Raw genomic sequence first — 12,660 nt, 5'->3', positions numbered from 1 at the left:
CAATCCACCTCACTACCCGATCATGCAGACCACACTTCCTCAGTTTAGCTGCGAGGATGCTGTGGGAGACCGTGTCAAACGCCTTACTGAAATCGAGATAGACCACATCCACAGCTTTACCACCATCTATCCACCGGGTTACATCCTCATAAAAGGCTATCAAGTTGGTTAAGCATGACTTCCCGTTGGTGAAGCCATGCTGAGTGCCCCTAATGATCCCCCTGTCCTTGATGTGCCTAGAGACAGCACCAAGAACAAGTTGTTCCATCACCTTTCCGGGGATGGAGGTGAGGCTGACCGGTCTATAGTTACCCGAGTCCTCCTTCTTGCCCTTTTTGAAGACTGGAGTGACATTCGCTTTCCTCCAGTCCTCAGGCACCTCTCCCGTTGCCCACGACTTAGCAAAGATGATGGAGAGTGGCCTAGCAATGACTTCCGCCAGCTCCCTCAGCACCCGCGGGTGCATCCCATCAGGGCCCATGGATTTATGGATGTCCAGATTGCTTAATTGGTCCCTGACCCAGCCCTCATCAACCAAGACAGACTCCTCCTCTATCCTGACTTCTTCTGGGGCCTCAGGGGTGCGGGGCTCCTCAGGACAGCCTCCAGCAGTATAGACAGAGGCAAAGAAGGCATTCAGTAACTCCGCCTTCTTTTTATCCTCTGTCTCCAGGGCCCCCACCTCATTCATCAGTGGGCCTACATTGCTTCTAGTGTTGGCTTTACCTGCAATGTATTTGAAGAAGCCCTTTCTGTTGTCCTTGACCTCTCTTGCAAGGTTTAATTCCAAGGAGGCCTTAGCTTTCCTAGTTGCCTCCCTACATCCTCTGACAACAGACTTATATTCCTCCCAAGTGGCCAGCCCCACCTTCCATGATCTGTACACCCTCTTCTTCCACTTGAGTTTGCCCAGCAGTTCCCTGTTTAACCATGCAGGTCTCCTGGTACCCTTCCTTGACTTCCTGCCTGTTGGGATGCTCTGATCTTGAGCTCGGAAGAAGCAGTCCTTGAATGCTAACCAACTATCTTGGGCCCCCTTACCTTCTAGTACCCTGTCCCATGGGATTTCCCCTAGCAATTGCTTGAAAAGGCCAAAGTTGGCCCTCCTGAAGTCCAGGGTTGCGATTCTGCTAGCTATTCTGTTCCTGCCACATGAGATCCTGAACTCTACCATCTCATGGTCACTACAACCAAGGCTGCCCTCAACCTTCACCTCTTCAACCAGACCTTCCTTGTTAGCGAGCATAAGATCCAGCAGCGCTCCTCTCCTAGTTGGCTCATCCACCATTTGCATCAGAAAGTTATCATCAATGCACTGGAGGAACCTCCTGGACTGAGGATGGCTGGCTGAGTAGGCCTCCCAGCAAATATCAGGGTAGTTGAAATCCCCCACAACAACCAGGCCCTGTAATTGCGAGACTGCTCTCAGCTGCCTGTAGAAGGCCTCATCACCCTCCTCATCCTGATCCGGTGGCCTGTAATAGACACCCACAACAGTATCACCCCTGCCAGCCTGCCCCTTAATTCGCACCCACAAACTCTCAAGTCACTCCTGGTCCGCCCCTGGACAGAACTCAATACATTCTAGCTGCTCACTCACATAAAGAGCAACTCCACCACCTCTCCTTAGTGGCCCGTCTTTCCTGAACAAGACATAGCCATCCATGACCACATTCCAGTCATGCGAGGTGTCCCACCAAGTCTCTGTAATTGCCACTAAATCATAGCCCCCCGACCGAACACGGATTTCTAACTCCTCCTGTTTATTCCCCATGCTGCGTGCGTTGGTGTACAGGCATTTCAGGGAGCGAGCTGAGTACACCGATTTCACCCCAGGGGGATGGGAGGCCTCCTGGTCTGCCTCAACACTAGAGCATTGCCCCAGTGGTGCAAGCCCAGCTACTACCCCATCCCCCTTCGAATCTAGTTTAAAGCTCTCCGAATGAGCCCTGCTAATTCCTGTCCCAGAACCCTTTTGCCCCTACAACATAAACCTTTCCCATGTATTACCGTCACGCCTGGTGTCTTATACAACCAGCCATTATCAAAGAACCCAAAGCCCTGCCTGTAGCACCAGTCTCGTAGCCAGGCATTAATAGAGAGAATCCTACCATTCCATCCCACGTCATCACCTGAAAATGGAAGGAGGGAGGAGAAAACAACTTGTGCCCCAGACTCTCTCACCAACCGTCCTAGGGCCTTGTAGTCTTTCTTCATCCCCCTCAGACTACAGGATGCAGCTTCTTCCCCACCTGTCTGGAAGATCAGCAGGGGGTAGTAGTCTGTGGCCTTCACCAGGTTGGGGAGTTTCCTGGTGATATCCCTGATTCGGGCTCCAGGCAGGCTGCAGACCTTCTTGTGATGGGGGTCAGCTCTGCATATTGGGCCCTCAGATCCCTTTAGGAAGGAGTCTCCAACCACTAAAACTCTTCTCTTCTTCCTTGTGGAGGAGGTAGCTATATGCCTGTCAGGTTTTTCTGACTGTGGTGGGACCTCTGATATAGGTTGCCTCTCCACCGCATCCCCATTGGACCAGCTGTATTCCACTAGGGCTTCATATCTATTGCTCAGAGGCACCTGTGGAGGCAAGGTAGGCAAGGAGGACACTCACCTTTTGCCACAGCCATAGACTTGCCTCCACTTACTCCTCTCCTCTAGGTTATTGTTTTCCACCTGAGAGGGGCAGAGTACAGGTGTCCTTCGATCCTGGGAGCTCTCCAGCAGGTGCTCCCATTTTTATTGCAGGGAAGACAGAGCCTGGCTCCACCAGTCTATCTCCATTTCAGCCTCCCAAATGCTCCTAAGCCTTTCTACTTCGGCTTGAAGCCTTTCAACCTGGCTTTGCAGCTGTGCCGCTCGGCTGAGCAGATCATCTACTTGTTCACAGCGCACACAGCCCCTTGTCACCACAGAGACGCTGTAGCATTCCCTGCAGCCTGCGACCTGCACCATCGCCTCCTTCCGTGGGAGCTCTGTCTGGGTTCCCACATCCATTTTGGTCTTCTTCCACCGGGTAGATACCGTTGTTCTTTCACTGAGCTGGGAAATACCTGTTGGTGACACCCCTGGTTCACAGCTCCTTGGCACCTTCCTAGCCTTGTGCACTGGGAGGGAATCAGTGCCCTCCCCCAACGAGCTGCAAACAGCTGTGGCCTCCCCTGCCCTGGGACACACACAGCCACTGCTGAGTCTCTCCCCTCTGGGCAGGGACTAGTCCCTGACCTCCAGGAGACTTTTTATCACCCCTTATTTGCCTTAGGAAATCAGTGCTCTGTATTTTTTCTCTGTTTCTTTCTCATAATGCTTTTAAGTATAAACATGTTTTTTAATAATTTCTTCTTTTAATGTAATTTCAGAGAAAGAATGATCTCTATACTCTTTCTTCCAACGTGTCCTTCGAAGTTAAGAGCCTGCCATATAAAGTGCAACCAGCAAAGCTCCCCAAGGGAAGCATAGCAGTAAGTAACTGAAAATGATGTCTTTGTGTGAAGCACATGTATTTGGTCATTCTGATCACAGCTGTGAAAGTTTTTATAGATGAAAATATTGAGTTCAGTCTTTCCTGTGTTTCTAGTGTAAATTCCTGAAATAATACCTAAAGGAAATACTTTTATTGCTTTCCGTGGAAGTTGTTGCTATATGATACTAATTCCATTTTTAAATAATTTCTTGCTGCATTAATGTGCAGACTGCTTTATTGCACTCAGGATGGATTGTTCACCCGGAAGAAAACAACAAAGCTGTGAAAGCAGCTGTCTAATTACCTTGTTTATGGCAAAAAAAGTCTGGAGGAAATTTTTGTGCAAAATCCAAAGTCTTGTTTCTGACAGGTTTAGAGATCTCACTCTTCTCCTACTCAGCAGTTCTCTCACACAAGCTTACGGATTGTCTATGGCAACTTCTCTCTTACCTGTATTAAGCTTCTTTGATACCCTGATTTTCAGAAAGGTCTGTGTGCTTCTCTAGCGTTTCCACCTCACAGCACATAAGGTGCAAGATACGAAATTACCTGGTGATCCCTACGGATGAGATAGATAGATACTAAAGCACTGTTCTTATTTGCAGAACAAGATTTGTATGGCCCTGGATTATTATATGAAAAATTAATCTTGGAGGCTTAAGTTTGATTTAATTGTTTGCTGATGCCAAAGCACTGAGTTTGGGGAGCAATTTAAAGGAATTTGCTTCTTATGGTGTCTAATTCCAGGGTTAAAATTCACTCTATTTTGTCATTACTGATGGAAATAAGTAAAATATGAGTGCAAAATTTGATTCTAGTATAAGAGCAGTCTGAAATGTGAAAGCTTATTGTTCTCATCTTTATAAAGATTTATCATTTACAGTCCTTCGTTTAAAAGGTAACCTCAGTACAAACTTTTCCAAGCTAAATGCTGGTGCAAATACATCATATCAATCTGTTGAGATGTAGTAGTAGGGAACAGAATATTTTCTTATATGGGAAACCAACATCATAATACACTTTACAGCTTACATTGAATATATTTTAGAGGATACAGGCTATAAAGTTTTATTTTGAACAAGCACAAATTGAATGGTTAATTGATACTTGCTTTGGGAAGACACAAGGTGAAACCTTAGTCCTATGTGCTCAGTGACTCCAACCTCTAACATCAGGAGAACCACGATTTTACCAGAGAGATTTGATGCTTAATGCAGTAATCATCCAGAAAGGTTCAAAGGCTCCAAGCTGACAGATATACTCAGGCTCTTTTTATTTTCTTGCAGCATGTGTTCCATACCAGAAACACATGTTGTGCAGAACTCTGTTGATAGTGGTGCCTTCGTCTGGACTAAAGTTCTTTACCCCAGGTGATAGCCTGCTGTTCTCAACAAGTGTCAGATGATCTACCAAGTGATCAGATAAGCATTTTATTCTCTTACTCCAGCCAGTATAATGCTTGTTATTTGGTGCTGATGATTTACAGCAAAATGCCTGTAATGGCAACTGTAAAATGTTGAAAAATGATAGCGCTTTTATGTCATTTCATATCTGGACATGGCAGTGGGTGCTTGCCAGCTCTACAGCTTGATGTGTTATATGCACAAGCTCTTTTGATGTTCCACTTGCAAGAAGAAATATTTGCTTGAAGTTGGGCAATGTTTAATATTTTTGCTCCTTCTGAGAAAGATCACTAGTGTGTGTTAAAAGTTTCCAAAATTTTATTTGGAAGTTTATGGTTTTCTTTCAGACAATGCAAGGGTGGAAGTGGAATAAAGATTTTAATATTTTAAAATTAATTGTCAAAAATATATATTTAATAATCAGCTAACACCTTACAGTTTATATAGTGAAGAGAATATATTCTAAAAGAACAGAGCATATGTCCTTCGTTTAACTCATACAGCACTGGGTTCCAGTTTTGCAGACTGATATGTACATTTAATTTCAATGGTATAAATAATCCCATACACATTGGTAACATACACAGTCATGTATGTATGTGCTTACATATTTGCAGCACTGAGGTCTTTATTTCCATCATCATGGCATATAGGTCTGTATCTTGAACAGAGGGTCATTATACATAGATGTGTGAAAGGTTATGTAAAAGTAAAAAAGTCTAAATCTTTTATAGTAAAACATTAGAGTGAAAATGGCATCAAACAGGAAGTTAGCTTGGAACATAGTGGAGCTTAAACCAAAATCCACTGAAATCTCTAAAAGTATTTTTATTTATTTTGATAGGCCTGGAATTACAGCTATATATTATACAACTCATTGGATTTCCTTGCTAACAGCTGTATCATTCAAGAGAACATTGTCATTTTTTCTTAGAGGTATTATTATGGTAAATAATACTATCCTAATTGGTGAATTTTATGTGCAAGGTGAAATAATACTTTTTTTTATAAAAAGTATAGAGTTAGAATAAGCAGTAATTTGTTCCATTTTAATTTATGATTCTTGAGCCAGTTTTGGAGTTAAATAAAATATGATTGCTTTTCTTAAATGCTTGATAGGATCTTCAAAGGGGATGCCTTTAGTATAAACTGTTTGATCAGTGACCTACAGTGAGTAAAACTGATTTCAGACTAAGGCTTTTAACTCTTTTTTAGCTATTACATGGTGATGAGTGCTTTCATTTTAACTGTGCTTATATTCCTTGTGAAATATATTTGCACAAACATTTGTAAAGTGAAAACATAAATTATTAATTATTACTCCAAGCTCAAGGGAGCTTTTACATTCTATTTTGAGCATTTTTTTCAGAACATACAAGAACATCATGCTGCAAAGGTTGGATGGGAACATGTAGGAGTACTAAAGAGTTCCTGTTTCTCAGCCTCTGTAAGCAAAATGAGTAAAGATTAGAGGAAGGTCATCATGGGTAGTAAAAGAAGTAGCATTAGAATAATAATTAATTTAGCTACTGTTTCTTAAAGTGGGAGATTAAACAATGAGGAAGTTTTTTTTAAGTGTGTCTTTTAAAGACGAGGGAAAAAATCGCTTTGTGAGAATCTCACTAGCAGGAACTGCATTCTGCCCATTGATGCTGGATGTTTGCACCAGTAAAACCTCATTCCCATCTATCCACAAGGGCCTGCTGATGAACTGGCAGTTTACCACACGTGCTTCTCTGCGTTGTGCTGCCGTTCAATGAAATCAAAGATATTTTTGAGGCTACATTGAGTAGCATCAAAATCAGGAGGAAAATCCAAACTGTAGGCAAAAAAACTAATATTTCCTTTCTTTACTTACAATGTGCTTAACTGTAGCACATTAAAAAAAAAAAGGAAAATAAAATCCCCACTGTAGAGATACTTTAATGAGCAACAAGTGACTTTCATGGAGCAGCAACAGTGATTCTGAAGTTAAGAATATCAGGCAGCATCCATACTAAGACGAGCTTGGATTTTATTTCCAATAGCAGACAAAGGCTCTGTCTGTAACTCTCAAGCTGGATTCACCCTCATCTCGGTGCTTGAGCCAGATGGCATTCCTTGTCATCCCCTTGCATACAAAAGGTGTGAGATGTTAGCAGTGTGAAGGGCCAAATGTCAGACACCTCCATCTGTGAGGTGTGCTTTTCACCAGCCTGACAGAGAAACAACCACTGTTTTCAGTGTTAGGTATAAGAAAGTCTTCTAACCCTGAATGCAGAGGAAAGCCAACATGCACCTAAAGTACTGTGCCAACACACAACACTTGTGTAAAAATTCCACTTCTTCATATTGGCCACCTTAGATGAAAACAGATAAATCCCTCCCAAAATGTTCCCTGGCTCTGATCCTGCAGTACTAAACCTACCACATGGAGAAGAACAGAAATCCAAGCTGAATAATGCAAACTTGTCTTAAATCAAAATCATCTGTAAAACTGTTGTGGACAGCATGGGATGGAGGAGGGACAGTCTTCTGTGGAAATAGTGAAATGAGGCAGGCAAAGCTGAAGGGATGCTTTGTTTCATTCTTCCCCTCCAGCTTCTGCCTCAGCTCTGTGGGTGTTCAGGACTTGCAGTGTCAAACTGTTCACCAGGAATTGCATTAGTAGCCCTGCAAGTCTTTGTATAGAGTACAAAATGAGGTAACCCAGGGACAGGAGTGAGACTGACGACTACATATAACTCTCTGCTCAGGAAATAAATCTCAAGCACTTAGCACAGCCCTTCCCTTGCTTTCAAAAACCTAAGACAAAGAAGGATTCATGGGAAAAGGGTGTGGGTGAGGCAAGCTGGTTTTAAGATTTTAGCAGGCAAATATTTCATTAACCATTGGCGTCACTCCTGCTACAAGAGAAGAGATGTGGCAGCTTTGCAGCACCATTCTGATTGATACAGGATAGACCTAATTTCTGCTGTCTGTTTTACTCATTGATGATAATCTAAGGATTATAAACATGATGCTCTGCCCTTCTGTAAGATTATGGTCTCTTGTTTATATTTTAACATTTGTCAGCCTCCAGCTGAGCTACAGAAATTACACTGTAAATTGCACTTTACTGTCTGTAAAGGCAGAATGATAGAAGAAAGAAAGGAGAGAGGATTACAAACTCATGCAGTACAAGCAAGGCTGAGCATTGCTACACCACTACTAATTGGTTACAGTGTATCCTCAGGAAGACTCAGATGTCCTTATCTGGATCCATGCTGATAGGGGCTCTATAGGTATCACAAGAAGAGCTGGGTTGCCTTAGCCGAAGAGGAAAGGAAACACAATATGCAAAATACAGCAAACATCTAGGAAGTGATGCATAAAAGAATACATGGAATGGCTACATAGGTACTTGTAGTTGCATGCACTACTATCAGCTTTATCCAAAGCCTAATGAAATCCACCGTCCCTAATGAAATAGACGGTTTCCACTGACTTCAGCAGGATCTCAAACATGCTTTGAGGTCGGGATCGACCCCACCTAATTTTGAACAGTGAACTGAAGCACATTATTTAAGAGTCTAGTTGCTGTGCTCCTGTGCCATCAGTAGGCAGCCCCATGAGCAATTCAGATCCTAGACAACACGAGGCAGCAGCTTAGCTCACCCCTGTCTGAGAGCACCTGTGTTGCTGAAATTGTTGCCTTAGATTGGATGAAAGTGGACTTGATGCCCAAGGAGACAGCTGTGGTTCAGTCAAATACTATCTTAAGAAATCTGTAAACAAACAAATCCTTCCTATAGAAGTACCTGCCCATTCTGATAATTTCCATGTTCAGGGTGTACAGTTTCAGTAGACTGTCCCTCTACCAACCCATCCATAGCTGGCCAGCAGCTTGCCAGAATCTTTGTGTTCTGGTTTGCTGATGTTGTACAGCCCTGCCCAGAGCCGTGATGCTGACTCCAACTCCTGTTGCTTTATCTCAGTCACATTATGCCACCTAGGAATTTGGCTCAAGCTATCAATACCAGAAATGGCTAAATCAAAATTTTGCAGGCAAACGGGTCTTCCCTTGGGTTTGATCTTACTGTAAAATGGAGTCAGTCATTTTGTCAAACTTGAGAGGACAGAAAGCCCTTGGGTTTGCTTTTTACTGTTGTTTACAAATATTTGTTAAGATGATCGTGGTAAATGATCTATCACTTTACTGCTCCAGCTCCACAGCAACATGCTTAGGCAAATGATAGTGTTAGAACAGAAACTGTAGTGAAGCTCAGACCTTACGTAAATCAGGTATGTACACTGTATGTTGATAGTTTCAGATCCTTTTTCAAATAATAATTTAAAAAATTATAACTTCTTGCTTGTGGTACCACAGCCTTTGCCAGCAGAGGAAGAACACAGTGTGGATGAGTTGAGTTTTTTTAATCAGCCTCAGTTTTTGCTGTCTTGGGGCCCATTGAATTTTTGTCAGCACTTCCCAAGTCTTGTGCTTTATGTGATCAGGTCTTCAAGGCTTGCCTCAGGACAGCATTCATGAGGGTTTTCAAGCAGTAGAAGGGAGATGCTTTCTTCCTTGGACAGCTGAACTCATTGCTTGCTACAGGCTTCATGCAGCCTGTCATGTCTGCATCCCTTCCGATTTCCCTAGCCGCATAAGCCTTTTACTTGCATTCATCTGTTTCCTTAACTGGCTTTTCTCTGGGAGGAATCTCTGCAGACAGTTCAGATGACCTTTTTCTCATTTTCTCTGCCCTTGCATTGGGACCCAGGGCTGAAATTTCACAGGGTCTTTTAGTAATTCTGTTTGCCTGGAAATAATTTTTTCTTGCTTTAATTGGCTAACATATTTATTCTTTGTATATGCAATCTTTTTGAAGACTTTTAGAGTAATAACTATTTAGAGCTGCACCAGAGAAGTGTATTAGCTGAATGCGTTTGTTAGATCAACGACGGTGTGGCCAGTACTGCAAGCGCTTAATCTTCAGGGTACAGGTCAATGCTAACGTGCTAATGCCAGAAGGACTGGGCAGTGTCTCAGAATTTTCTATGTAACCCTCAGTATAAGCTTTGGTAGAAGGAAAGTGGTATCCCATGTAGAAACTTTGTTCCTAGTTTCAACTATGATCTGTGTCCCATAACAGTGAGGGGTACTATAAAAAATACATGCATGAGTAGACCTCACCAGACTGCCATCTTTCTAAGCGCTGTGTCTGAGTAGGGGACAGTTGGCTGCAAAGATGTAGTAAGTGGAAAGGACTATACCAAAGTGTCTTACAATTAAGCGTGACAGTAGCTGGGAGACAGATCTGCTGGTGCTTGCAGAATGAAAAGTTGTCACAGTTTAAAGCTGGACTGGCTATTAAACCTGCAGCAGATGCTCTCTGTTATCCCCCCTCCTCCCCCCAGAGGGAAAGGGAAAGGGAAAAGGGAGAGAGACTTCTGGGTTGAAAAGTTAAAACAGTTTTAATAAACTATAATAATGAAAAAGAGTATAATAATAATAATAGAAATAATCAAATATATACAAATATATATACAAAACCAAGACTGAGCTCCCCTGAAGTCAGCCACGTCACCACCGGCACTGCAGGGCAGGCTCCGGGAAGGCCCAGGCTGGGCCTAGCGACGGTCGAGAGCTGGATTCAGGAATGCACGGATCGGGATCGGGGGCAGCAGGAAAACAGACGGAGTCCTCCTTGGACACCGGCCATAGCAGAAAGAGAGCGAGACCCTCGTGATCCCCCCGCTTTATACTGAGAATGACGTGTATGGGATGGAATACCCTCGTTGGTCAATTTTGGGTCACCTGCCCTGTCCGCTCCCCCCTGCAGCTGCGAACCCCCTTCGGCTCTTCACTCGTAAGCAGTGAGGAATTCAGCAGTGACCTTGGTTTCTCTAAGAACAAGTACAGCAAGAGCCTTTCTGCACAACATCCCTACCGGTGCCTCAGTGATAACTACAAACTTCGAGCGTTATCAGTCCTGGAAGCAGACACTGTCCGCAAAAACATGCAGTTAGTTTCAGAAAGTGCAGTTACTTAGAGGAGACTTAGCTGAAAGTAAAAATCACTGAAAGGAAAATCGGCCTGGTTTAGGCCAAACCAGGACATTCCACCCCTTATTCCATACCATTCACGTCATACTCAGATCACCACTAACTTTTCATTTTAAAATATATACAGATAACATTAGTTTATGATTCATCTCTATAGAAAAAAAAAGTTCATCAAGTTCATTTAGTTCAGGATTGTGGGTTTCCATCTGGCTAGGAGTCTCCCAGGGTAGGAGAGATGGTATGAGCTTTGTCACAGTTCATGCCCACGGGTTGCAGGTTAAAGATGTCAGTCTCGAGGAGGTTACTGGACGCCACTTGCAGCTAGCTCCGGTCTCATCACCACTGCTTCAACCTGAAAGACACTTATGAACACTGTTAGTATTATGCAGCAATTAACATCATGCAGTTCAGAATTAAGTATTCTCACCCAAGATCAGATCACCTTCAGGGACACATCGGACTCCACCATCCTGCAGCATCACCCACCAAGTACATCCAGGTCCTTGAGCAAAAGCAATCCCATGAATGGGTTTACCTTTGCCCGTAGCAGGAAGAACCCAGACAGTTTTTCCCAACAGATTCCTTTCATGCACCACAGGGACTTTATCCCCTTCTACTGTATGTAAAAGGTCTGACTGAGCAGGGCCAGCTAGGTTGATAGATCCTCTGGTGTTAACTAGCCAGGTAGCTTGTGCCAAATGCTTATCCCAGTTTTTAAAGGTTCCACCCCCCATTGCTTTTAGGGTAGTTTTTAACAGCCCATTGTATCATTCAATTTTCCCAGATGCTGGTGCATGATAGGGGATGTGATATACCCATTCGATGCCATGCTCTTTGGCCCAGTTATCTATGAGACTGTTTTTGAAATGAGTACCATTGTCTGACTCAGTTCTCTCTGGTGTGCCATGTCGCCACAAGATTTGCTTTTCGAGGCCCAGGATAGTGTTCCGGGCAGTGGCATGGGGCACAGGGTGTGTTTCCAGCCATCCGGTGGTCGCCTCCACCATGGTAAGCACATAACGTTTACCCTGGTGGGTTTGAGGGAGTGTGATGTAGTCAATTTGCCAGGCCTCCCCATATTTATATTTCAACCACCATCCCCCATACCACACAGGTTTTAACCGTTTGGCTTGCTTAATTGTGGCGCATGTTTCACAATCATGGATAACCTGTGCAATAGAGTCCATAGTTAAGTCCACCCCTCGGTCACGAGCCCATCTATATGTTGCATCTCTCCCTTGATGACCTGAAGTGTCATGAGCCCACCGAGCTAAAAATAGTTCACCTTTATGTTCCCAGTCCAAATCTATTTGGAACACTTTAGCAGCCTGATCCGCTTGTTGGTTGTTTCGATGTTCCTCAGTTGCCCGACTTTTAGGTACGTGAGCATCTACATGACGTACCTTCACGACTAGTTTCTCTAGCCGAGCAGCAATATCTTGCCACAGTTCAACAGCCCAAATAGGTTTACCTTTACGCTGCCAGTTGGTTCGCTTCCACTGCTTTAACCACCCCCACAAGGCATTTGCTACCATCCATGAGTCAGTATAGAGATACAGCCTTGGCCACTTTTCTCGTTCAGCAATGTCTAAAGCCAGCTGGATGGCTTTTACCTCTGCAAATTGACTTGATTCACCTTGTCCTTCTGTGGCTTCCGTGACTCGTCGTATAGGACTCCATACAGCAGCTTTCCACTTCCGATGCTTTCCTACAAGACGGCAGGATCCATCGGTGAACAGGACATATTGCTTTTGATCCTCTGGTAGTTCA

The 12,660-nt window shown here is 43.8% G+C and overlaps 1 protein-coding gene across 1 annotated transcript in view; it reads left to right on the top strand.

The window, feature by feature from the left end:
• The window catches only part of ITGA8 (integrin subunit alpha 8), a 128,786-nt gene that overhangs the window by 106,113 nt on the left and 10,013 nt on the right, over window positions 1–12,660 (top strand). The window contains exon 28 of the mRNA XM_068404603.1: window positions 3,357–3,458. Within this exon, the coding sequence (XP_068260704.1) occupies window positions 3,357–3,458 (102 nt within the window). The remainder of the gene's footprint in view (window positions 1–3,356; window positions 3,459–12,660) is intronic.

This window comes from Nyctibius grandis, chromosome 7 (genome assembly GCF_013368605.1).
Source record: "Nyctibius grandis isolate bNycGra1 chromosome 7, bNycGra1.pri, whole genome shotgun sequence".
Taxonomy (NCBI): Eukaryota; Metazoa; Chordata; class Aves; order Nyctibiiformes; family Nyctibiidae; genus Nyctibius; species Nyctibius grandis.
This window is presented reverse-complemented; position numbering and strand designations above follow the sequence as displayed.